Below are 24,300 nucleotides of genomic sequence, written 5' to 3'. Positions count from 1 at the left end.
CAACAGCCCATACTCTAAAGCAGAGGTAAGCAATGTTTTTGGAAGGAGTGTTGAAAAAACCACAGCATGTACCTTGTAAGATGTCAGAGTGCCAGCATGCCGGGGGTACATGACAGTACGCACTGCTTTTTAATATAGTTAATAATCATAAAATGTTGCTTTTTTGTTACAGTAAATACCATGTTTTCTAAAAATTCTAAACCTGGCAACAATAAATAAAACTTCATATACTATCTTTCTTCGTGTACTGTTTTTTTGTTAAGCATGTGATGAGAGAGAAAAAAAGGAAAGAAAAGAGACAAAAGAAAAAAGGAGAGAAAGAAGAAAAAAAAGGAGAGAAAAAGGAAAGAGAAAGAAAGAAAAGAAGGAAAGAAAGAAGAGAGAAAGATGAGAGAAAAAAGGGCAGAGAAAGAGGGTGGGTTCCTCGCCACCCATATCTCCCACCACTACCAGCTGTAGCTCGAGCCCGCTGGTCCAGGGCAGCGTCCGGCAGACAAAGGCAGTAGCAGTCACCATGGCCAGGGTGCTTAGGCCTCCCCTAGTCCCAGAGCTGGGGGGTGCCCAGGCCCAGGGCTGGGAGGGAGGGCCCACCCGGGGCTCAGGCAGACGGACATCCCATGCCAGCCAGGCAGAGCACCACTGGGCACAAAGTGCTGGGACAGGTGGCATACAGAAGCAGGCACAGAGGGTAGGCGCTGCAGGCAGGCCAGCCCGTCTTGGGAAAGCAGCAATAGAAGGAGAGTGGGGGCTGCCCCAGGGCTCCACAGATTCATGCCACAGCAGGTGGGCAGGCAGGCAGGGGCACCCAACAGCACCTGAGTTGGGGCATGGCCCACACAGCTCCACAGGGATGGGCCACAGCCACCCAGCCCATGAGGGGATGCTGCCTGGCTGAGGCAGGACACTGGGCTCAGGGGGCTCCTGGCTCTGGATTCTGCCTCCCTGCGCACCAGTCACAATGTAAGTGGGGCAGAGCCACCCCTGGTACAAGGGCCTGGCTGCAGGGCCCCTTGGGAACAGCGCTCAAGGCCAAGACAGCTGGGAGCCTCCAGCATAGCAGCCTTCCACAGCACTTTTTCAGGCCCCAGCCTCACCCACTCGCAGCTCCCCTCCAGGGGCCAGGCCGGGCTGGAGGGCGCAGCCCAGGGAAAGGGAGTGGGGTCAGCAGAATGCAGACAAACTGAATATGAGCCAGCAACATGCCCTTGTTACGAAGAGGGCTAATGCCATACTGGGCTGCATTGGTAGGTGTGTTGGCAGTATGTCAAGAGAAATTATTCTTCCCCTCTATTTGGCACTGGTGAGGCCACATCTGGAGTACTATGTCCAGTTTTGGGCCCCCTGCTACAGAAAGGATGTGGACAAATTGGAGAGTCCAGCAGAGGGTGACAAATGGAGAAGGGGCTGCAGGACATCACTTAATGAGGACAGGAACTGGACTTATTTAGTCTAGAGAAGAGGAGACCGAGAGGGGACTTAACAGCAGCCTTCAACTACGTGAAGGAGGGTTCAAAAGAAGATGAAGCTAGATTGTTCACAGTGTTTCTTGTTCTGGCATTTGTCACCAGTCTCAAGTTGCAGCAAGGGAAGTTCAGGTTAGATATTAGGAATAATTTTCTCACTAGGAGAGAGTGGTAAAACACTGGAACAGGTTATCCAGAGAGGTGGTGGAAGCTCCATCCTGGGGGGGTTTTCAAGACCCAGCTAGACAAAGCTTTGGCTGGGATGATCTAGTTGGGAATGGTCCTGCTCTGAGCAGGGGGTTGAACTAGATGGCCTCCTGAGGTTTCTTCCAGCCCTAACTTTCTATGATTCGCACAGACTGCAACCCTGCCTATGTGCTCCTGACTGTGCCCCTGGTGCCTGCCACAGTGCTGAGACCAGAGCAGCAGCTTAAAAAAAAATATATACATTTTTAAACATTTTCCTCGCACACTACCTGGCATGCCGAGGAAAGTGTCTCCACGTGCCATTAACGTACACACTTGCTGGAGGTTGCCTATCCCCTGCTCTAAACTGTTCCCCATTGAGACCCTGCATCACTTTCCTTTCATGCAACAAAAAGTGCCCTTATCTTTATCTTTGTGCACTTTGGTGTTTTTGTCGAGTCGGGAGCTCTTGCCCAGAGATGGTACCAAGGATCACTATGTGGAAGTGGCTTTCAATCCCTTCCCTCCTACCCCCATCACTACTCTGAGCAAACACTGCAGCTCCTGCTACAGCACCTGCTGCTGGCAGAGCCTAAGACTGCACCACCCATGGATCTCTCCCACAGCCAGGCTCTCCTGCAGCACCTCCTGCTGGACTGGAATAACCAGGAGATCTTCCCCACCCCCAGCCCCGCCACCGCTCTCAATCCCAGCTGCACCTCTCCACAGAAGGAAACATGGACTGTTTTACAGAGGTCAAGCTTACAAAGCTACCATCTCTTTGCAAGGAAGGTGCAGGCCCAGCCCATCCCACTGCTGCGCAAGGCCCAGGGACATCTCTGCAGCTCCTGAAAGCAGGGGACACTCCCCAGGTGCAGCAGTCTCTCTGGAGAGGAATCTACATAGGTAGGAAGCCCCTGACTTAATTGGTATCAAGGGGATGTCAGGCTCCACACTGCTGCAAGCAATTAATTTCCCACTTCAAGGAGACCACACGATTCTTCCCAAGAAGGAACAACAACCAGCTGCCAGCGCCCTCGGAAGCAGCTCCCAGGACCGAGGGTGGAAGGGCAGCACAGTTGGCAGGAGCCCCAGGCTCAGAGGAGATTCCCTTCCCATGACAGAGTGGGAGCAGAGCACCCCCATGGAGGGATCCCAACTAGGCTCTCTTCCTCACACATCCCCTCCTCCTCCAAGCAGCAGCACACGCTCCTACCTGGCAGGCGCCAGCTCCTGGGGCCAGCAGAGGGAGGGACGCACACAGCCAGCAAGTCACCCCAGAATCCTGCTGTTCTGCCAATGCAGGAAAGTGGAAGGCTCAAGACCATGGGAGTGAGTCAGTGGCAGAGCCAAGAAGTGAACCCAGGAGTCCTGCCCCCTCATAGCAGCCCCCTCTCTGGGATGTGGGGCTAGAGCCCAGGAGTCCTGAGCCCCAGACACTGATGCTTATTTATATGTGTGCTTAAAATGGGAGCTCATAAGACCCCTGGCCTTAATAGTTCCTCTGTGCTTCATTTTCCCCCCATCCGTAAACCAGCAGCCCGTCTCAAGAGAGCCCAGCAGGACAGCATTTCAATATCAGAGCGAGGAGTGCTATAGGGGTGCACTGATCGAGATTCTGGGGGCCGATATCGATAGCCAATTTTTAAGGAGGCACATCAGCTGATACCAATCTGATTTTTGATACGCAGCCTGGCAGCTTGAAGAGCTGCGTGCAGCTGGTAACTCTGTTATGGTGGAAGTGGAGAGGGGAGGGAAGGGAAGGTGTGTGTGGGGAGGCAGATCAAGGCCCCATGCTGAGGGAGTGGGGCTGGGGTAGGCACTGCCCTGCCGGGGCGGGGCAGGGTGGGGTGCTAGACAGAGCTACCGCTCATCCAGGGGGCAGCTCCTGCTGCTGCATGCACCCCGGTAGGGCATGGGTGCGGGCGCATGCCCCCAGATCTGCACGGGGCAAGGACAGGGTGGGCTAGGGCTGGGGCTGTGCTGGGCTCTTCCCGATAGGGGCTGGGCCGGCTGTGCTTGGGGCAGGTGGCAGCAGTGCTCGGTAGGGGGCTACAGCCACCCCAAAGTTCACCATAGGCCCCCCAGCCCCCTCCCAGCACCACTGCCACCCACCCCAAGCACAGCCCCACTGGGAAGAGCCCAGCACCGCCCTTGCTCCAGCCCACAGCTGCAGCCCACCCCATGCAAGTCTGGGGGCACATGCCCCCACCCCCTGGGGTGTACACAGCAGCAGGGGCCACCCCCCAGATAAGCTGTGACTCCATCCCATGCCTGCCCCACCCTGGCTGAGCAGCACCTGCTCCAGCCCCACTCCCTCCCTCACCGTGGGGGCCTTAATCCGCTCCCCCACCACACCCCTTCCACCACAAACTTACCAGCTGCACGCAGCTCTCCATGCTGCTGGGCTGTGCTCCTCACTGCCTACGTGCTGCGCTGCAGCTGCACACATGCATGGGGCATTTATCGGCCAAATTCTCAGCCACGTCAGACTAATTTCCAGAACCAGTCAATTTTCTTTATAAATCGGTGCCAATCTGATATTGGACCGATGCACCTCTAGAGTGCCAGGATGTTAGAATAGGCAGTCGGCCCGACACCGCTCCCACCACACCAGTGGCAACAGAACCTGGCCCAGGGCCATTTAGTCCCTCACTGTAGGCACAGGGGGAGCCCCTGTTTAGTAGCTCAACTGTCTGGCCCAGGTGCAAAGCTGCAATGCTTCAAGCTGCAGCTTCTCAGCCAGCCCAGCACAGCTATACAACACTGCATCCCAAGTAACCCCGAAGGCAGTGCTGTACCCCAGGGAGCGCAAGGAACCAGCAGGAGGGGGGCATATGGAGGGCTGGGGAGACATGGGGTAGCCTCACGGCTGGGGCTGCAGAAGCACCTCACCACAGCCGCAGGAGGTAGTGTGGAGCTGGAGCAGAGCTGCCCATGCTCTCCGGCAGGACCAGAAATTTAGCCCAAGTCTCCTCCAGCCCAGGCTAAGGTCTGCTCCAGCCTTGGTCAAGTGGCCCCTCAGGGCCAGTTCCACTGTCACATCACCAAGCACATATCCACCAGGGTCCACACAGCCTGGTCTGTCTTGCCTCAGCTGAAGAGTTGCCCCTTCAAGGCTCCCTCTACTTCCACTGCTCTGCAACTTAGTTTCTCTGGAGTTAGAGGTAGGGCCAAGGCAGAGCTCCTCAACCCAGGGAAAAGTGAGAAGCCAACAATGAATCCCACCCCAACATGCCCCAAGCTCAATGAGAGCTGCCACCCACCAACCCAGGTTGGGGGATGCAGGACAAGGGACACCATTCCCAGCTCTGTTCTGGGGCTCTGCAGCCTCTCAGCTCTGCCCGTTTCTCTCAGACTAGGACCACTGCACCTGGCTGAGTCAAATGAACCAGTCCGTTAGATCGGTGCCCCCACCCTCTGGCATGGGCACTCATCTTAGGCGGGGTGAAGGAGGGGCCTTAGAATGGTTTGGCAGGCACTGAACTAATAAGGAGGATGCTGGGGTGGGGGAGGAGGGGCAGCACATGAAGGACAGCTTTGTGAATGCTTAAAGCAGCAGCCTTGCCCTAGGAGACAGGAGCACAGGACTGGCAAGGCCCTCCCAGGTCCCCCAGTCCAGTCTCTGCCATCCCAAGCACCGCGATACATCATCCCCTTCATAAAACTGACCAAGCCTCATCTCAGACCTACCCAATTCCCAAGCCTCCTACTCCATATGAGAGCCTGCACCACTGCCACAAACCTATGATCCCCTATCACAATCTATTTGCTCAGTTTACCCCCATTACTCCCAACACAGTCCTTTAGCTTCTTCTCCTTTCCACGTGGTTACAAAAAGAAAATCAGACCCCCACAGCCTTCATTCACTCGGCGAGGGCTGGGTTGTTTCAGCCTGGCAATCTCCCGCTGAGATGGTTGGAGAAGAAACCTATTCCCACTTCTGCCACAAGTGATCTGCATGACCTTGGGCTTGTCCCTTCACCTCCCATTTCCACCCTTCCCCCACCACCATGCATTTCCTTGCTCCCCATCTTGTATGCAGCTTGATTTTAAATGCTTTGGGACAGGGGCCGTTTCCCGCTGCATAGCACCAGGGCCCTAGCATTTTGAGGTGCTGCTATAACATAGATACCCCCTTGCCAGGGTGGGGAAGGCCAAGGCCACGCTCTGGTAGAAAATGCCATGAGATCCCAGAAGATGGGGCATGCTTGGGCCCTTGTGTTCAGAACAGATGGGGGCACCAATATACGTCTCCCCACCTGGCCCCCGAGGGCCAAAAGAAACACCCTTCCAGCCACACTCCGAGTGCATGTTCTATGCCTCCTCCCTAGCTGGCCAAGGGTGCCAGGCACCTGGCAGGACCAGGACACAGCCCCAGCATGGCTTCCTCTGCAAAACCTGCCATGTGCCAGGCCCCGCAGCAGAGCTGGATTAGAGCAGCACTTGGCTCCAGGGTGTTAATGCCAGGCTGGCAGTGATAAGCAGCTTAGAACTCGGCTCTAAAAATACCTGCCTGGTATTCTTAGGCATTGGCAGGCCTTCGAAAGCATCCTACATGAGCACATCGGCACAGAGCTGCAATGAAGATCAGCTCCAAGGAACATGCTGAGAAATCAGAGAACAGGTCAGAGCTGCTTCAGGGGTCACTGGCTTTCCAGGGACCTGTGGAGATGGGGGCAAGGCAGGGACAGAGAGGGCCCGACTCTCCTCTTGCCGACATAGGTGTGGATCAGGAATCCAAAAGATGCAGCCGCAGCAGGTGCACCCCACTGTGAGCACTGGGTGAACCAGACTCCTGGAATCGTCTTTGTCCAGTCCAAGCCCCACTGCAGGCATTCCCGAGGGGCCATTCTGCCAAAAGGGCAGGGGGTTAGAGGCACGGCGTGGGATCCAGCATTTATGACACCAAGAGGCAGAGCCCTATTGAAGGAGGGCAGGCAGGCAACCTTGTGAGCAAGGTGCAGCCCTGCCACCTGAGAGACATGGTTCTGCCTGTGGCTCTGCCATGGTTCCTGCAGTGACACACTGGGCGAGTCACCATGGGCTGGATGTGTTGTTGCAGTGACAAAAGGACCCCACTGTACATACTGAATCCTTTAAAACCTGCCCCACAATTGCACCTCTGTTCCCCCTGCAAAACAGGTGCCCTGGTTTCTGCCCATCACTCCAAGCTAGAAGTTGCTTGGGGCAGATTCTCTCTCTCTCTACCAGCCCTCTGGGGCAGGAGCCCTATATGATACCTCCATGTAAATAGCAGCAATTCTAACATTTCCCCAGCAGAAGCATACCCAACTCCTCTGGGGTTTGGGAGAGAAGGGGGAAGTCACCCCTCCAACCGGCACTTGCAGGGATTTTGCAGTGGGTTGGATATAGTGCCCTGGGGCCTTGGGGGGGATTTTGAAAAAGCAAGTTTTTTTCTCTCCCCAGCATATCAGAAACAAAGGCAGGGCTAGCAAACTCTACCCCAGCTGAAAGAAGGGTGCTTAGGGGTCCTACAGGCCACACTGGGTTTCCATTAGCAACTCAAATCTCCTCCCCCAACACATACACATGCTGTTGCTAGCCTTAGCCATTTTCAAAAGCCTGTTTCTGAGTGACAGTAGTGTGAACTTTTGCAGATGTGACAACTAACTTGGTCAGCAATAAAAGAAACCATCAAACACAATTAAACAAAACACAAGGCCTAAAAAGGAGATAAGAGAAGGCCATACATTAAATAATCCATATACACTATATCATAGCTCTGTTTTAAAATAGTAGTAGTAGTAGTAATTGATGTAGTCAAATGTATTAGATGTCATTTTGCTATAATAAATATAGTTTTGTTAAAATGCTTAGATAATTTGTAAAAACAAAGACAGTCTGTCAAAAAGGCCATAAAGTAAGGTAAAGAAGAAAGAGAAACAGCATTCCATAGTGGGGAAGGAAAGGAGATAAGAAACTCTCCCAAGGAAATAATTGACACCATCCAAGTCTGCAAAAGACCTGGTTCAGCTCCATTACAAAAGTTTCAGTGAAACAAACATTTAAATTAAACCAATCAGAGGTCTTTTATTAGAATATTAAAGCCAGCCATCTATGAATATTGGGCATAGGCTAGAGGGAAATTTGGAAAACTCTTCTTGAATTAGCAGACCTGCTGCCAATCTGTGTGCCACCCTCCTCCCACCTCTCAAGTCTCCCCAGCCAAGATGGGTGAGAATGTATGTTGTGCTGTTGTGGGTAGCCAGATAGACTTTGGGATAAGTGCTTGTTCTCATGTTTTAAGGTGCAAGCAAATAAAAGGTTGAGCTATAAACCTGTTTCTGCCTCTTACCAGTAGCCTACCCCAAAGGTTACTTATAATCTAGGTAACACCACACACTTTCTTCCCCAAAATTCAGATCCCTTCCCCCCCCCCAATCATGATTCAGTGCTTAAAAAAAAAAGCGCATCCCACTAACTGGAAGCCCGGGTTGTTTACTGAAGAAATTGGAAGAGAAGAGCATACCAACACGTGGGTATCCACATGTGCTCACAAAGATACCGGGCCGGGGCATGCGGGCTCTCCCTTAACAGCGTCACTCGGGCAGGATATGTTACAGGCCAGAGCCCACCCCTCACTTTGTGGTACAAGGCTGGCACAAGTAATCCTGATCACCAAGTGAGGCCCTGAGGTACCTCTGCCATACAAACCATGATCAGTAGCAGTGGCAGACAATGCAGACAGGGCCAAGCAGCAGGATACCCTTCTAAATCTATATTCTTCTTTCATCCTATTTCTTGGTCCCTTCTCCCCTTGATTTTGCCCCTTCTCTCAGACCCTGCCAAAGAGAGAAACAATCCAGGGGTATTTCTGAGGGAGTGCAAGCTTCCCAGCCTGGCACGGTGTACCAGGCTCTGACAGTGCCCAGCGTGAGCCTGCAGGAGATGAAAGGACAGGACAGGGTGGCTGAGCAAGAACCTGAGAGGGACAAGGATCCTGGACACCGTCAAAAACAACCAAAGAACAAGACAGGGACAGCACCTCAGCCTGCCCAGGAGAGTGGAAAAGCTCACAGGACATTTGCGCATTACAGCCCAGTAAAAGCAGGATGGGAACTGCTCAGAGCAGAGACCCCAACTGCCCAGATATTACAGCCCCAGCTGGGAACAATACTCACCCACTGTCCCTGGTGGAAAGAGGCCCCACCATACCCAGCCCCATTCATACATGCCTGAAGGGACACTGTCAGCCCACACCCCAGTTTGAAACTAGGAAGGGAAACAAAAGCACCAACAGCAGAAGTGATGCAACCAAAGCCATACAGCAGTTTCAGTGGCAAAGCCAAGAATAGAACCCAGGTGTCCTGACTCCCAGCCCAGCCCAGCCCCCCCCACCTAGACAGAGTCCTATAGTAAAGGGCAGATCCCTCTTTTCTCCCACCCCACAGTAGGAAGCACAATGGATCAGCTTGGAGGCAAGTTAGTTGCATCTTGTGTACTGCACCCGTGGAACACCCAAACAGCTTTGCAGAGGGCCTTGGGTGGGCCCAATTCAGCCCCGCAGAACAGCATGCAAGTGGGCCCTTGGGACCATGGCGCTGGAGACCATGGCCAATCATGGCACCAACAGCTGGCGAACACTCCAAGCCTACTGCTTCACACACTGCAAAGAAGCCAAGTACTCTCTGGGACAAGGACCCTGCGAGCAGTCCTCATTGTGAAGCCAGTTCGGGTTTCTCACAGCAAAAGGCATTGCCATCATGGAACGCAGCCCTAGGATGCCCCAGCTGACCAATGGGAATTTTAAAATGGCCAAGATGAGGGATTTTCCAGTTCAGCCATTTGCACTTCACCCCAATTCACCAGCAGCTCACAACTGTCTGGACATAGGGAATGGCCTGCACCTCTTCTAATAAGCAGCCTGCCAGTGAAGCCACAGATTAATTCTTTGGGATCTGTGCACATACAGGGCATGTGCACTTGAATCTGGCTGGATGCAGCTTCAATCTCCCCTACTTGTTAATGTGAACCTGCAGCACCCCACAACTCAAACCACTTTGCAAGGGGGTGAGCAGCCTTGGCCAACCTGCTCACCTGCTGGCCTGGGAGTTCAATCCTCGATTCTGACGCCGACCTGATGCTAGACCTTGGATAAGTTCTGTCCCAACCCACTTGTTTGTCCTGCCTATGTAGCTTGCAAGTTCCCTGGGCCTGAGGCCATCCCCCTCTAGGAGTCAGCACAGCACTGGGTTCTGCTGAGCATCCTGGCACTGCTGTCACACAGCAGAAATGGGGAAGGCTGAGCAAGTCACTCCTTCAGCCTGTCTCAAGACCATACAGTGAGTCAGTGTCCGGGAATAGAACTCAGGTCATCTGGCTCTCACTGGCCATATCCAGAGGGTCAGCCACGCTACCTCCAGAATCTCTCCTGACCCCTGGCCTACACACCCATCCTTCTACCAAAGCCCCAAAACCCCAAATAGCAAGATGTCACCATGGCTCAGACCCGGGTCTCTGTTCCACACTCCATCCACTTCCCCAAAGCCAACATACAACCCTGCCTGGTGCTGAAAATACACAGTATGGACCCAGAAAGGTTGGAAGCCAACAGCTCCAACTCTTGCCTTACCTCCAAGCTCTCATATGCTGCATGCCAAGAGGCCAGCTGGACTCCACCCCAGAGCTGGCTGCATTTTAGCAATGGACAGTTTCTGAAGCAGCTCAGAAAAAAAATTCCATCCAGATGCAATCTCAAACGCAGCCTTGGTGTGAAGGCACCAGGGCCCTTGTCATAGACATTTATCCACCACTGCTCTTTTGCCATCTTTCCTTTCACCCACATAATTAGAGGGCAAAGAGCAGTGGGGGGGGAGGGGGGAGCTCAATGGGAGGAGAAGGTTCAAGTATCCATGGGGATTCTCAGACCTTCCTTCCCCTCTGCCATGTGACTGCATGTTTATTATCTTTTTATAATAGAAGGTTACAGGGTTTCTATTTGAAACATCTATTTACATTCCACATTCCTCCCCCTTGAAAAAAAAAAAAAAAAAAAAATCCCTCCGAGTAGCCAGAGCTGTTGCACAGATCCCGAGGCAGCGACCCGGGGAGATGCCAAGCTAGTGAGATGGCTGGAGCAGCACTGCACACAGCCTGTAATTTGGCAGGCAGGGTGACTCACGGCTGGTGAAACAGGAGCTCATGCACCCCTCTGAGTGTTGGGGCCAGAGGAACAGAGAACAGGCCCCCTGCTCTACACAAGGGCAGGGTTGGGGTACACCATGCATCCCCACTGTGCCCCAGCTTGCAGCCTCCCTGGCTTTGGTTGTTGCAAACACTGAAGCCTCACAACTCTGGAGGCACAGACAATACCTTGGAGGTAACACTGACTGGAGCACATGGCAGGACCCCCCTTGATATCAAAGGGGGACTTTTGAGGGCCCAGCATGCCTAAATAGTTAAAATCCAGCAGACAGATAGGAAGCACCCATCGTGGGGCAGCTCTGACTAGACAGGACATGGGGACTGGTGACATTCCCTTCTGGGCCTCCAGCTTGCCAGCTCTGGGCAAAGTGCTTTGCCTTCCTCCACAGAGCAGAAGTCTGCCCTGCAAGGCCTATGGAAAGGGTAGTACCACAGGGATCACGCTCTGTCTAAATGCCACAGAGGAACAGGCCCCTACATGGGTCTGCCCCACAGAAACTGCAGAAGGGAGGCAGCCAACTGAAGGCTTTGAATACTCCAGTCCACTGGACCCTGTGCAGATCCCAGCTGTGATCTCCCCAGTTCCAGACAGCACATGGGGGCTTCTACATTTCCCCTCTGGGAGCAATGCCAGCATCAACAGGTTTGTCCAGGCTCCATGGTAACCCTCACCGGAATCCTCACCCATCAGGCCAGGATCCCATCCACCTCCCAACGGGCCCAGTCCTGAAAACATCTCTAGGAGACAGCCATGGCCAGGCAGAGCAGAGGGAACACGGGGTCACACCTGCTGCTGACTTGCACGAACACTAAAGCAGAAGGGTGCGTTACAGAAGTCACAGACAGTGGCACATCACTGCCAAGTCATGAGGCCATGCAAATGGTCTGTGGAGTACACCACCCTGTCCCCATTCAATTCTAAGTCTTAAGGGGCCATGCAGGTCCACCAGAAACATTAACAGCAATTCCTTGGTCCAAAAAATCTCAGGTAATCGCCTACCCAGGTCAGCTCTCCCACCCAACAGAAGGCACGGTCCTGAACCCAACATATCCCTGCCCCCAGCCCAGAGAATCTGACACCATGCAGAATACTCTATGCAGAAGCCCCCCAGCCCAGCCAGGCTGCCCTGCAGCTTGCTCTAACCAGATGCCCAAAGCCTCATGTACCTGTTCTAACCTGCCAGGAAGCAAAGCAAAGCCCCCCAGAACTGGAGGACCCATCCAGATCAGGTAATGCTGGCATAACTGTGCCTGCTTTACAAAAGGCACTGACAGGCATATACCTGCCTCACCTCTATACACCCCACCTGGCCTCTCTCATGAGTGCATTACATCCCAGCAGATCAATATGCTCCACCCCCTTCCACCCCCGTCTGGCTGGCACAGTGTGGAGTGGGGGAGGAGCCGTCACACACAATCATGCACGACAAAGCCAATGTGCACCCGTGTTTATCCTGCGCCCACGCCCCTCTGCTCCCTGCGTCTGCTGAGCATCGGCTGCAGCGTGGCTGACGCAAGTGCATGGCTGATGTTTATGAAAACAGTCCTTCCCCATTAAAGGGGTGGGAGGGGGCAGTAAGACTGGCAAGCTTGTGGAAAAGAGTAAGGAAACAGCACACAGTGAGGGGCAACAAAGCCGGGGAGAATGGAACCACCAGCTCCAAGGTCTCTCCCAGCCCCAGGAAGGGAGAGAGTTGATGATATCAACCCACCAGCAGCAGATACATTCCTTGAAGGCAGAGTAGGGAGGCTAAGATGGACACTGGCCACCTATGGTTCCAGCTGGTGGGGGGGAAGCTACAGAGCTCTGTCAGCACATACCTGTTGCAAACAGATACTGAGTCTAGCTGCAGAACAAAGGGGGAAGATGTGCATCAGGGGGAAGAAACCCCATAGCCTGTTTACTAGAGAGCTTTAAAGTCTTCTGAGCAGAGTCAGGACCCTCAGGGAGTGGGAGGGGGATGAGGGGGGCAGAACAAGACTGCAGCTTGAGAGAAGGACAAAAGTCCCAGCAGGAGCTGCCTCTGCGAGTCTATCCAAGCCCACCCCAAAACACCAGCAGACCAAATGGCACTCTGGCCACAAAGAGCCCCCACTGGACATGGGCTGGGGGCAGAAGTTCGAGTCATCCTGATCCCGCATTCACCAAGAGCTGTATCCCATCACTTGGAGAGGAACTGCCCCAGCCAAGCTGAGGGGCGGGCATGTTGGAGGCCACACGGCGCAGCACACGCACTAAGCACATGGCATATCAGCTGTCAGCACTACGTGGTGTCAGGCACCATGCCAAAGGGCACCAGTCCTCTGTCTGGTCAGACCACAGACACCCCACCACCAATTACATCCCTGCTGGGAAAACCAAGATGCCACCGCCAAGGGCCAAGGCCATTAAGGGGTTCATTCTGGGGCTGCCAACATGACCATGGTGGGTGCCAGCATACAGCAATACCCACAAAGGTGTCCCTCCAGGGCCAGCTGCAACCCAAGGTCCCAGGCCAAGGCCAAACCTGAGTACATCTGCTGGGGATCTGGCCCTCAGCTTCAAAGGGGTTCAGATCAGGCCCCCATGTTGGGGAGCACGGCCTGTTGCAGAGAGACCACTGACTACAGATCAACCAAGGAAGTGATGCTGACTGCAAGCCAGGGGAAAATGGCAGGAGTGGAACAAAAGGGACCCCACAGAAACCAGCTTGCTTCTACAGGGAAGGAGACTGCCAATCAGACCCTGCCTTGGCCAGACAAGTGAGTCTGCTATCAGACCCAAATGACCCCTTCCCAGTCCCTCAGCCAGAGCCCTAGAGCCAGCTGGGGTTGGTTTCATTCATTCCCAAACTAAAAGGAGGTAAACGTTTTCAAACCAAGAGAAACATGGCATTATACCACCTGTGTGCCCCATTAGGCTAGGCCTGGGCCCCATCCTGCCAGGTTCCAAGTAATTCCTGCCTGGTGTCACAAGTCACCAGGGACTTGGCAAACAATACAGGATTATGCACCCCACCATCAGATCATCAAAAGAAGAGCTCAGAACCCAGGATCTGGGCTTCATTTTAAAAATGGAGGGGCAGGGGGCACAGCAGTGGCTGAACCCTCTGGGAAATATGCCCCTGACTGAGGGTGTTGAGCCTCTGCAACCTGGGCCCTGGATAAGCTGGAAAAAAAAGTCGGGGCTTGTTCCTGCAATGCCATTGGCCCCCATTCAGCTGGGCGGGGGTTGCAAAGTGCCCTCCCTGGATGGACCAGACCCTGCAGGATGGGGCCCCAGCAATGCCAGAGGCATTTCCTGCTCAGCCCCTGAGGGCTGCCTTTGAAGTAGAGGGCCCCTGGAGCTACATGGTCTACTCCCAGACCCACAGCTATGGCCACGCCACACTCACCTGCCACAGGTAGCGTGTGGATCTGCGCCCGGGACAAGAGCTCCAGTGACTGATCGCATCCGGATACCCCATCTGAAGAGAAACATGATTCAGTCTCGTAAATGGTCTGCAGCATCTCAGGCAGTCCCAGTGCTCTGGGCACAAGTAGCATGCCAGGGGGGGCACACACAGCAGCCACCGACTGCCCACTGGACTGGGCCAAACAATCCACGTCCCCTCCCCACCTTCTCCTCACTGTCCAAAGGTAGAAGAGAGGGCTCTGTATAAGGGAGGGTCAGCAGGCCCAGGCTGTGGCCAAAACTCATCCGACGTTGCTCTCCCCCACTCGCCAATGGCAAATGGGGCAGGGGGCAGGTGTGCCTGGGCTCCGAGAGAAAGTTAGAGCATCCAAAGTCAGGCAAGATTCAACACGGAGGCCCACCCCACAGAATATCGGTTCATGTGCAGGAAGTGCAAGGAGGATCTTCTTGCAGAGAAGAAAGGAAATAGTCCTTGCTTATCCCGCCAGCGGAGCACCCAGGCTGAGTGGGACCAGCCTGCTGATCTGGAAGGCAGACGAGATGCTAGTGGAGAGGGAGAAGACGGTTTAAGCTCATCTCGGCACTGTGTGATTCACCCTAGGAGATGGCTTTGATCCCCGGAGGACTAGCACAGAGCTGGCGTTGCAATGGCAGCGGCGGCAGCAGCCCCCTCCTCCTCTCCACCTCACTGCCAAAAGAGAGGGACAGAGACACAGGCTGCCTTTCGCTTCACCGAGACAGGAGACGAGGAAAGATGGGGCCAAGTTCCTCTCCACCCCGGCTGGCTGAAAAACCCCTCTGCTCTCACACAATGCACCACTGACAATTCCCTTTATCGGGTTTTTTTCCCATCCTTTCCACACACTGAGACAGCAACTGCCTGGGGTGACCTGAAATAGAACAAGTGGGGAGGAGCCAGCTATAAATAGCTCAAGCATGCTCAGGGAATTAGGATTGTTCATGTAAAGGGAGCCTGCCTGTCACAGCCTGCCTTTACCAAAGGGGTCAGTGTAATTGCTTCATTGGGGGAAAGGCTGCGAGCATTGCCAAACAGAGGAGAACGAGGGCCACATGAAGGAGAGAGACAAGCAACAGGAAAACAGACTTAATGCTCCTTCTCTGAACCTCATCCCAATCTGACTGGCTCAGCCCAGCGTGTCTGGAACGTGCCAGCATCTGCTCTAGCGATGGCTTCAGAGCAGCCTGCCCAGTGTAAGGAAGATCCCCAAGCCCCGTGTCCACCCTCAGCCCCAAGAAAACATGCAAGATTCCAGGAAAATTATTCCCAGTCAGGCCCTGTGCAGAGCACAGTTCCCATCCCAGGAAGGGAGAGATGTTGGAGGCTGCAACAAGAGTCCTCAGGACATTGCTACTAGGGTGGATTCAGACAGAGGGCACCTGGTGGCATTGTGATGGGCAGCAGTGTGCACCCAGGGGGCAGACAAACACCTGAGATAAACAGCGGCCAGATCAAACTAACCCAGCAGCAGCAGTGGGTTGTTGGACTTTCCCAGCCCATTGGGCAGCCCCCAGATAGTGTGGGATTTTGCTAGGGCAGCACAGGGGAGCAGGCTGGAGTAAGGGCCTTCCAGGCTGCAGTAAGGGATGGGGGGGGCTTGGTTGCAAAGGTCCCAAAAGATGCCAGGCAGCTGGAAACCAGGATGGGGCTGGGGGAGAAGCCAGGCTTGATCTTTTCTTCCTCTAGCTGACCACTCCAAGCCCAGCCACAGCACCTGAAAGGAGAGATTGTGAACCGCAACCCAGCCCCCATGTGAAAATATCAGAGGTTCTCAGTTGCATCATAAACAGAGCGCTGCCTGACCCTTCTCTGGCAGCCTGGGCACAGGCCAACACCAGAACAGGACCCAAAGACTAAGCCCTAAAAGAACAAGGCCCCTGCCAGGTGGGGTAGCCAGAGGCATGGGGGGAGGCCAAGACAGGCTAAGACTATCTCAGCTTGGACACTCAGAGTAAGGCCAGTCTCTTTATCCTGTGATTGTACAGCACTTTGTACTATGGCACCTCAGCCCCACAACAGTAGTTTCCAGCCACCACACAAAACAAACCATTACAGTGACAGGGCATGTCTGATGCAGCCCTGGCGGAAGAACCTAGGCTGCACACACCAGTCCTCATCCTGCCTGGGACAGAGATGCTCCCAACGAGCTGCTTGGCCTCTGCTCCCCCTCCCCTCGTGCTGCGCTGCCTCTTCCAATGGCACGCACAGTCCAGAGCCAAGGTGCCTATGGAAGCACAAGCCGGAATCACCTTTCAGGGCCCCATAGCCGGCGTGCCCTGGTGGTTGGTCACCCTCCATGTTTGCCGTCACCCGCCTGCCTGGCTCAGCCACTGCTGCTGTTTTTAAGTTTCCGACCAAGTGGGAAAGGGGGAGGCGTTTATTTACCAGCGTGTTAATCCAAACCTGGGACTTTTAATAGCAGGGTTATTTCTGGACTGCTCCCCTCCTCCCCCCCATTAGCCCCCTCTCATGTACAGGGCACTTTTGGAGTTGACGTCAGAGCTGCTATTTCTGTAGCTTTGAACGGGCGCAAGGCCATAAGATCCTTCTGCCCCCTCTGCACGCTCAACCTCTTGCCTCACATCAAGGTCCAGTGTTGCAGCAGCGGCAGCCAGGGTGCTCGGGACCAACCGGCATGCCAGCTTCAGCAGCAAGGGGATGTCCTGCTTGCTCTGTGGCTGGGTTTTCCTGAGCAGAGGTTGGGAGACACCTGCAGCTTCCTCAGCACTCCCAGCCCAAACAATCAGCACCCAGGTCCCCTGCTGCAGAAGGCAACTCCCAGGGAAAAGCTAAAACATGAGTCTCAGTACCAGCACAGCTATGGTGTCACCCTGAGTGGGGGCTGTAATACAGAGCAGACTACCCTGCCAGCATCTGGTCCAAGCTGAATTCTTTATGGGACCCATGGCCCCATTGTGGAAGGGTCCAAGCCACAGGAAACCCATACCACTGGTGACCTCTGAGGGAGATGGCAGTCCCTACAGACACTGCTGCCAGGCTGCAAACCCTAGTCATCAGCCAGGTCTCTGCTCTCCCCCCACAAACCCATACCCTCTGACCTCTGGGCTGGACTGGAATTCCTCAAGGGCAGCGAGATAGTGGGAGTGCTGCCCCAGTGAATCAGTCCCCCACTAGGCAATAAGCTGTCTCCTACCAAGGACCACAGGTCTGTCACCTGGCAGCTGCCTGGCATCACCCAGTGGGGGCCATGCAGGAAGGTCCTGACAGAAGAACAGGGGCCAAGACATTCACCCTCCATGAGGAGGGAAAACTACCTGCAGCAGGAGCCTCTTGGCACAGAAGGAGCCCAGTACTGCAAGGCAGATGGCCCCAAAGACAGTACCAAGTCTGGGTTAGTGTGAAGTGTACTGCACTGAGGACTCAGATGGTCTCCAAAATACCAATTCCCATGCTACGAGTCACACAAGGGTGTATCACAGATACCATGCAAGGCCCTTCTGCCTCGGCTTACTGCACCCACCAAAGGCCTCCAGAAGTTAGATACATGGCATCAGGTTCATGCTTGCAGGTGACACATGAGAAGGGGTGTGGATAGGCTCTAGGCAAGCCAGAGAAGTTAGAACCCACCACAGAACTAGAAGTTCCAGCTCACAGGAGCACAGCAAAGTCCATGCTCAGGAGCCCAAGCTTGGAGGTGGCATTAAGACCCTCAAAGGCTTAGAACAGACAGAGGTCCCCAGTGCCAGAGCCCTGACAAAAGCCTGGGGGTCACGTTATAGGAACAGCCCTTTGCTAAGAAGGACTGAGCTGAGACCCCTCCAACGCATTGCAGGGGAAAATAGGTCACTGGAACCGGTGACTAAACAAAGCATAAAAATGCCACAGATCCCAGGATTTGTCTTCCCACATATGCCCCACGTCTGTTGCCCGCCTTACCTAGATTTTCCCTGCCAACCCTTCCCTGAGCAAGCCAGCCCCAAGGAGATGAGGAGCAGCCACGAAAAGGGTCCCTTCCAACAGTTTTTCTTGCCCACCTCAGGGCCTTTACACACTTTGCCCTGAGGTGGGCAAGCAAAACTATGATGGAAGGGACCCTTTTGGTGGTGGTGGGGGAAAGTGTTCATTGACACAAGATGATGCCATAACCAGGCCCCAGGTAGGGTCCCACGGTACAGAAAACACGCAGCCAAGCAAGCCCAACCCAAGAAGTGGCAGCAAAGGCCAAAATTATTTGACAAGGGTGTGGGAGGAGGGCTATATTCTCATACTGCAGGCCACAAGCTGGGGGGCAGGGGAGAAAAAAAACAAAAAACAAAACAGCCTCTAGAACCTAAATGCCCCCTGCTAGGTTCCTTCTTCTGACACAGCCAGCATTGCCTCCAGTTGAAGATGGGCAATGGCTACGTGGGCCTGAGCCCACTCCTACAAGAACAGCATTGTGATCCAAGCCAGGGTGAGTCTGTGAGGAGGGAGGCACCCCGCTGGTTGGTGCAAGACACCCCCCCACCCCCATTTCCCAGGGATGTTATAAAGGCTCTGGTAGCATGATGACTGAGAAGCTTGCACAACAATGCTCTTATAGGCAGGGAGATGGGGGTGGGGGGGAAGGCGGCTTTCCAGACAAGTGGGATTAGGCTGTGTGCTACAAGAGCAGCATTCTAAAAATACTACGCTGTATTTAAAGGAGGCGGGAGAGAACCCAAACAGCAGCCCTGTCAGGCAAAGAAAGCCATTGCGCATATCAGCACACAGAAAGGGCCAGCCCCTGCTTGACCCTTCCCCACCCCAAAAAGGCTGTCATTTTGAGTAGAGAGAGTGACTCATGCACCTTAGGGGCCCTGCACAGCCTGGCAGATAAGTACTGGGCTGGGGGGATATCTGCAGCTCATTCCCCTACCCTTATATAAAAAGCAACACCTCCCTCCCCCCCCCCCCCCCCACACACACACACACACACACACACACACACACACACGGCTGTAAGATTTCAAGCCTGATTCAACTTCTCCCAAATTTTCGCAGTGGGGGAACAGGGCTGGAAAGAGGCCGGTAGTTTGTTCTCTGTCTCAGGAAGTGAAGCAGGGTCCAATAGTTCAAGCAGGAATACCTGGGTTTGGGGCTCCAAGCTGTTCTGTCCAGCCACCTGGGGGAGGGGGGTGTGGACCCATTCAAGCTGGGTGCCAAGGTCTATTCACACAGCAAGGAGCACTGTGCTGAGCAGGGGGCTGGGAGACTTGACCCCCTTCCCCCATGTCTTCCCAGCTCTTCATTGCCGAGTGACCTTGGGCTAGTCACTTCACTCCTCTGTGCCTTAGTTTCCCCAAAGCTGGGACAACGCTTCCACCTCCCCTATTGGGAAGCACTTCCTGGGGTTGCAGCCCCTGCATGCCATGGCAGCCTTTGCCAGAGGCTGGAACACCAGCCACCCTGCCAGCAAAGCAGGTTTCTGAGGCACCAAACCCACATCCCCGTCTTTCACACCACAGCCCATCTGTGATGCTCAGGGAGCGGGGACACCAAGACAGCCAGTGCTGCTAGCGTGGGCTGAAGACCAATATCAGTACACAAGGCCAGCCCCAGCTCTGCTCTGAAGCGTGGTTCCTGCCAGGCTGTGTTAGTGCTGGTCCAGATGTCCCTGGAGTTCCCACTAGACAAATTACAGGGTGGGTTTGAAGACAATCCAGTAGTTTTGAATATAGGACTTCGTACAACTAGAAAAAGCCCTTGGCCAACAAAACGTGCTGGAGAAGGCTGTCTCAGGAGCTGGGATCTGTCCAATGTACGCTGCACTGGGACAGAGACCATGTGTGCCCTGGACTGCAGGCACCACCCTGTCACCATACAGGGCTGGAAGAGGAGAGTGGGGTCAATGCAATAAGCTCTCTGCTCCCCTCATGCCCTGACAGGATGCAAGACAAGGATCAAAACCCTCTCCAGGCTCTAACAGGTATCACCATATAACCTGTCTCTGAACCTCCCAGCTTGCATACAGCCCAACAGGCACACAGACTGGAACCTGCTACCTTCTGACAGTTCCCATGTTCCATTCACCCAAACAGCTTAGCATTTGCACCAAGGAAGGAGCAAAGCAAGAAAGCACTAACATCAAGTCCTGCCCCCTGTCCCTCCTCCCAAGAGGCACCACCTACCACACACACAGTACACAGAATAGGGCAGAACTTACAGTTGAAGCACATGTCCTGAAGAGGCTAGATACCAAACAAGCCTGGACTCATCAAGGCTCTCTTTCTGCCTGCACCTCCTGGAGTGAAGAGGGACCCCAGTACATGTCTGTGCCCAGCATGCCAGGCTGCAGCCCATCTTAGAGCTCTGGCTGCACAGCACCCTCTTAAAGTGCTTGTTGTGTATGACCCCACAAAGTCATGAGGGTTCCTAGTCTGCCTTCCTGTAGCACAGGCCAGGTGAGGAGTATTACTGTGCAACTGCTCCCTCATCCCTTTGTGTTCTAGGGGGCAACCACCCCTCAGCTTCCCTGAAGAGCAGTGGGTGCAGTCAGAGGTTTTTTGGCTGGCAACCCCTTCCACTTCTCACATTTTAAAGCTCAGACTAGTCCCCTTCCCTGTTGATTCCCCCCCAGTCTCCAGTCTTGGGGACCAACTGGGTGAGCTCCACTCATCCCCACAGGGTCAAACAGGGGCATTCCACCAGTCTGGAGTTCCCATGAAAGCATCTTGGATGGATGGAGACCCATCAAGGGATACAATGGCTGGCTGGACCCAAGCTGAGCCAATAGCTGGCTGATTACATGGGCACTTGTGGCTCAAAACTGACCCCCTGGTTTCTCTCATCATTACTGGACTCCAGCCCTGCAGCACAGACCTAATTCAATATCATTATCCACATATCCACCCTGCCCCTTCTTTTGGATCCAATTACAAAGCTAACTGGTTCAGTAGCCTTTCACCTCCCCTCTCAAAATCTTGCATGGTCTCTCTTCCCCCACCCCTCCTCTTAGATGACAGATGGAGGCCTCAGTTCAGAACAACAGCTCCACTCATTCCCAGAACACAAAAGACTGAAGGTTTCCATGCATCTACTGGTCACAGAGAAGATCCAATGTGCAGGGGCTCCCAGGAGAAGGGCTGACCCAACTCAAACCAGCCAAGCCGTGCCAGCATGCAGAATCCCAGGCCCTGACACTGTTTGAGAGAGACATCCATCACCATGCCCAGCTGCCACAGCTGTAAACACATGAGGTTTTTTCTACAAGCCCCAGGAGTCCCAGGACATGAGGTTTTTCCTACAGCTCCAGGAGTCCCAGGACTTCACAAAACCTGCAGCTTTCACTTAAACACCAAAAAGGGTTTTTTTGCTCTTGCACTGGTAGAGAGCAGACAGAAAATGCAACCCCCTAGGCTGCCTTGGTGACATTGCTGCCAATGCCCAAGTTGGCTTGCTTAAAAGTAGCATGAATGTGTCTATACTGCAGTCTTAGCGAGGGCAAGAAACAGTCACGGGTCAGTGTGAGGAGAACAGCCCACCGGGCTGGTTCCAGGAGCTGGGGTCACACAAGACAGTGACATTACCAGTATCACCTATGACCACCTTTGACTCCCCAGCCCAAAGGACCCAGTACCATTCACAGCTGGGTCACCCGGGAACAGCCACCAGCACCAAGGTAGCACTGGACTCAACCTTAGGCCTCTGAAATGAGGATTTTTGGGGGCCTGCTCCATGTGTTGAGCCTTGGGATAGCCCAAACACCAAACCTGCTCCTCTACCCCCTACAGGGCAGCATGATACCCTAGGCCTTGCTCCCATCCTATGCCAGCAAAGTTTCACTGAGATAAAACCCCAGTACATGCAGAAGCAGCATCTAAATGACCAGCGCACACTTCACCTGGTTCCAACCTGTACTCGCCTGTTCATGCAAAGGTCAGCACTGATGTGTGGACTAAGACCGAGGTACCTCTTGCTGTGTTCGAGAATTCCTGTCAGCTTGTGGCATCAGCTGCACTGATCCCAGCTCCTCCCACCTTCATAGCTCACCCTCATTCCTGCTCCACTCCATTCTGAATCCTTTGGTGGCCCCTAAACAGCATTAAAGCCACAGGTAGATAAAACATTGACACACTAGTGTAACTGACATTAAGCCAGGGTAATGGACAGACAGCACAAACCCATGCCCTGGGGTAACTTTGCCCAGTGGTGTAGAGAATTACTCCTGAACAAGTCTGGAATTAAATTCCACTGGCCTTATACTAAGTAGGTTTCATCTGTCTACACTCATCCCAGGGCAGCTGTTAATTGAAAGCAAATAGGTTCTGACCCGTTCCCTTCTACCTCCTGGCATGACCCAGAGATAACCATGGGAGCTGCCTCAGGATAACTTCACATCCATTTGCTCCAGATCCTGGTAATATTTACATTGATGTACAGAGTTCCACCAACATACTTGGTCATGGACTTTTCCTCAAGTCAGATCTGACTGTGTCTCATGCGTAAATGACAGTGTGAGATGCATGGCAGCAGAGAAGCAGGTCCTCAACCATGGCTCTGGCTGGTGCACTCCAGGTGTGGAAGCAGAAGCGTGGAGCTTGGCACAGCTGCATATGTTAGGGCCTCAGCCCTGGTTTCTCTTTCATCTCCCCATCATTCCATTGCTTCAAGGTACAAACCCAAGTCCTTCTGGGCTGCCACACAAGGCCTTGGTACCTTGCCACATGAGGCACTGGGATCCTGCTCAGGAAGCCAGCCCCTCCCAAGCCTCGCCTTTGCTACAAAAGATCCAACTGAGGGCTGATTCCAAGGAAGACACAGTGGTCAGCAAGGGATCACACCTCAGTGGGTTGAGTTCAAGGTGATGGAGAAACACCCAAGATTAGACACGGCCTACTCTCGCACGTAGAGGTTGCAGATTGCTTTGCCTGCACTGCGCTCTCCCTCCAGCTCAGCTAACTAGGGTCCAGATGGCTTCACTCTTACCAACAAGGAAAAAGCCCAAGACACCAATGGCCAGATTCTCTGAGGTGCTAAGTACATACAGCCCCTGGTGGGAGCTGTAGGCACTCAGCATTTAGGGTAAGAAATGAAAGCTGGGGTGCATCAAGCTAGGTTCCTGCTCACTGAAGCATTCACAATGTGGGCCCTTATGCAGATGAGTACAAGGGCTTGTGACTGTGGGTGACCCAGAGTTTAGATCCCTGCTCTGACAAGAGTTTTCCAGAGTGGCCATGGGCAAGTCACTTACTTGTTCTGTGCCTCAGTCTCCCCCTCTGAAACAGGGGAGGGATGAGCTATTATAAAGACTTCAAGAGCACAAAAGGAGAAACAATGTAAAAGCCAGATGGTGCTATTCCCTGGTAACTGGCATAACAACCCGGCCCTGCCCTGCCCAAGGGGGATGGAGGGAGTAGAAATCAAGAGGACCATACATTCAAGAGCATGATGCATCTCAAGGTGGCCGTGCCCCCACAAGGGATTTATAAACAAGCAACAACAACTGTCAGCTGGGCCCACCCTCCCCGCACCCCACATCCCACAACTGGAGATCAGAACCAGCAGCTGGCTCATCCTCTTGGGACTTGGGAACAAACACCTTTCCCATCAGTGCAAAGCCACTGGCTCAATGCATCAGACATGGCCCACAGGGCTGGCACCACTCAGAACAGCACGGTGCCTCCCCCTGCTGGGGAAAAAGCAATGCTCTGGATAGGGATCTTAATTCCAGGCCACAGACTGAGTCCCACTCTCCAGTTCCAAGGCAAGGATGACACTGGAACCCAGGCCTCCACTCTAAGCCAGGAGGGCCTCCAGGGGACAAGGGAATGCTTCCCAGAGAGAAGCGGCAGGGATGCTGGCAAACCTAGCAGTCCTCCTGCAGATACAGAGATAGCAATACTTACCCACTGCTTAAGACATCCTTACAATAGGCTCCTGGCAAGCCAAGTCCACCTTGGACAGGTCACTCACAGGAGGGATGCCCCAGGACCCAAGGAAGACAGGAAGGAATCAGGACACCTGCTGAGACCCAGGGGGGAAGGTATCAAGCTCTATTATCAGCTCTGACACCACTTTGTTGCAGGACCTCAGACAGATCACTTCTGCCTTGCTGTGCAAGATGGAAGGCAAACAGCTACAGAGAGCTA

General features: G+C 53.9%; 1 protein-coding gene across 7 annotated transcripts in view; it reads right to left on the bottom strand.

The window, feature by feature from the left end:
* The window catches only part of HDAC5 (histone deacetylase 5), a 92,925-nt gene that overhangs the window by 44,654 nt on the left and 23,971 nt on the right, over positions 1-24,300 (bottom strand). For 3 of the 7 annotated variants that reach the window (XM_059726879.1, XM_059726881.1, XM_059726880.1), the window contains exon 3: positions 14,192-14,263. The exons of 2 other annotated variants lie outside the window; for them this stretch is intronic. In XM_059726879.1, coding sequence (XP_059582862.1) covers positions 14,192-14,263 — 72 coding nt within the window. Of the gene's footprint in view, positions 1-14,191; positions 14,388-24,300 lie in introns of those variants that run through there. 2 more of the 7 variants (XM_019475679.2, XM_019475670.2) reach the window with 2 other exon arrangements.

Source organism: Alligator mississippiensis, chromosome 4 (assembly GCF_030867095.1).
Source record: "Alligator mississippiensis isolate rAllMis1 chromosome 4, rAllMis1, whole genome shotgun sequence".
NCBI lineage: Eukaryota > Metazoa > Chordata > Crocodylia > Alligatoridae > Alligator > Alligator mississippiensis.
This window is presented reverse-complemented; position numbering and strand designations above follow the sequence as displayed.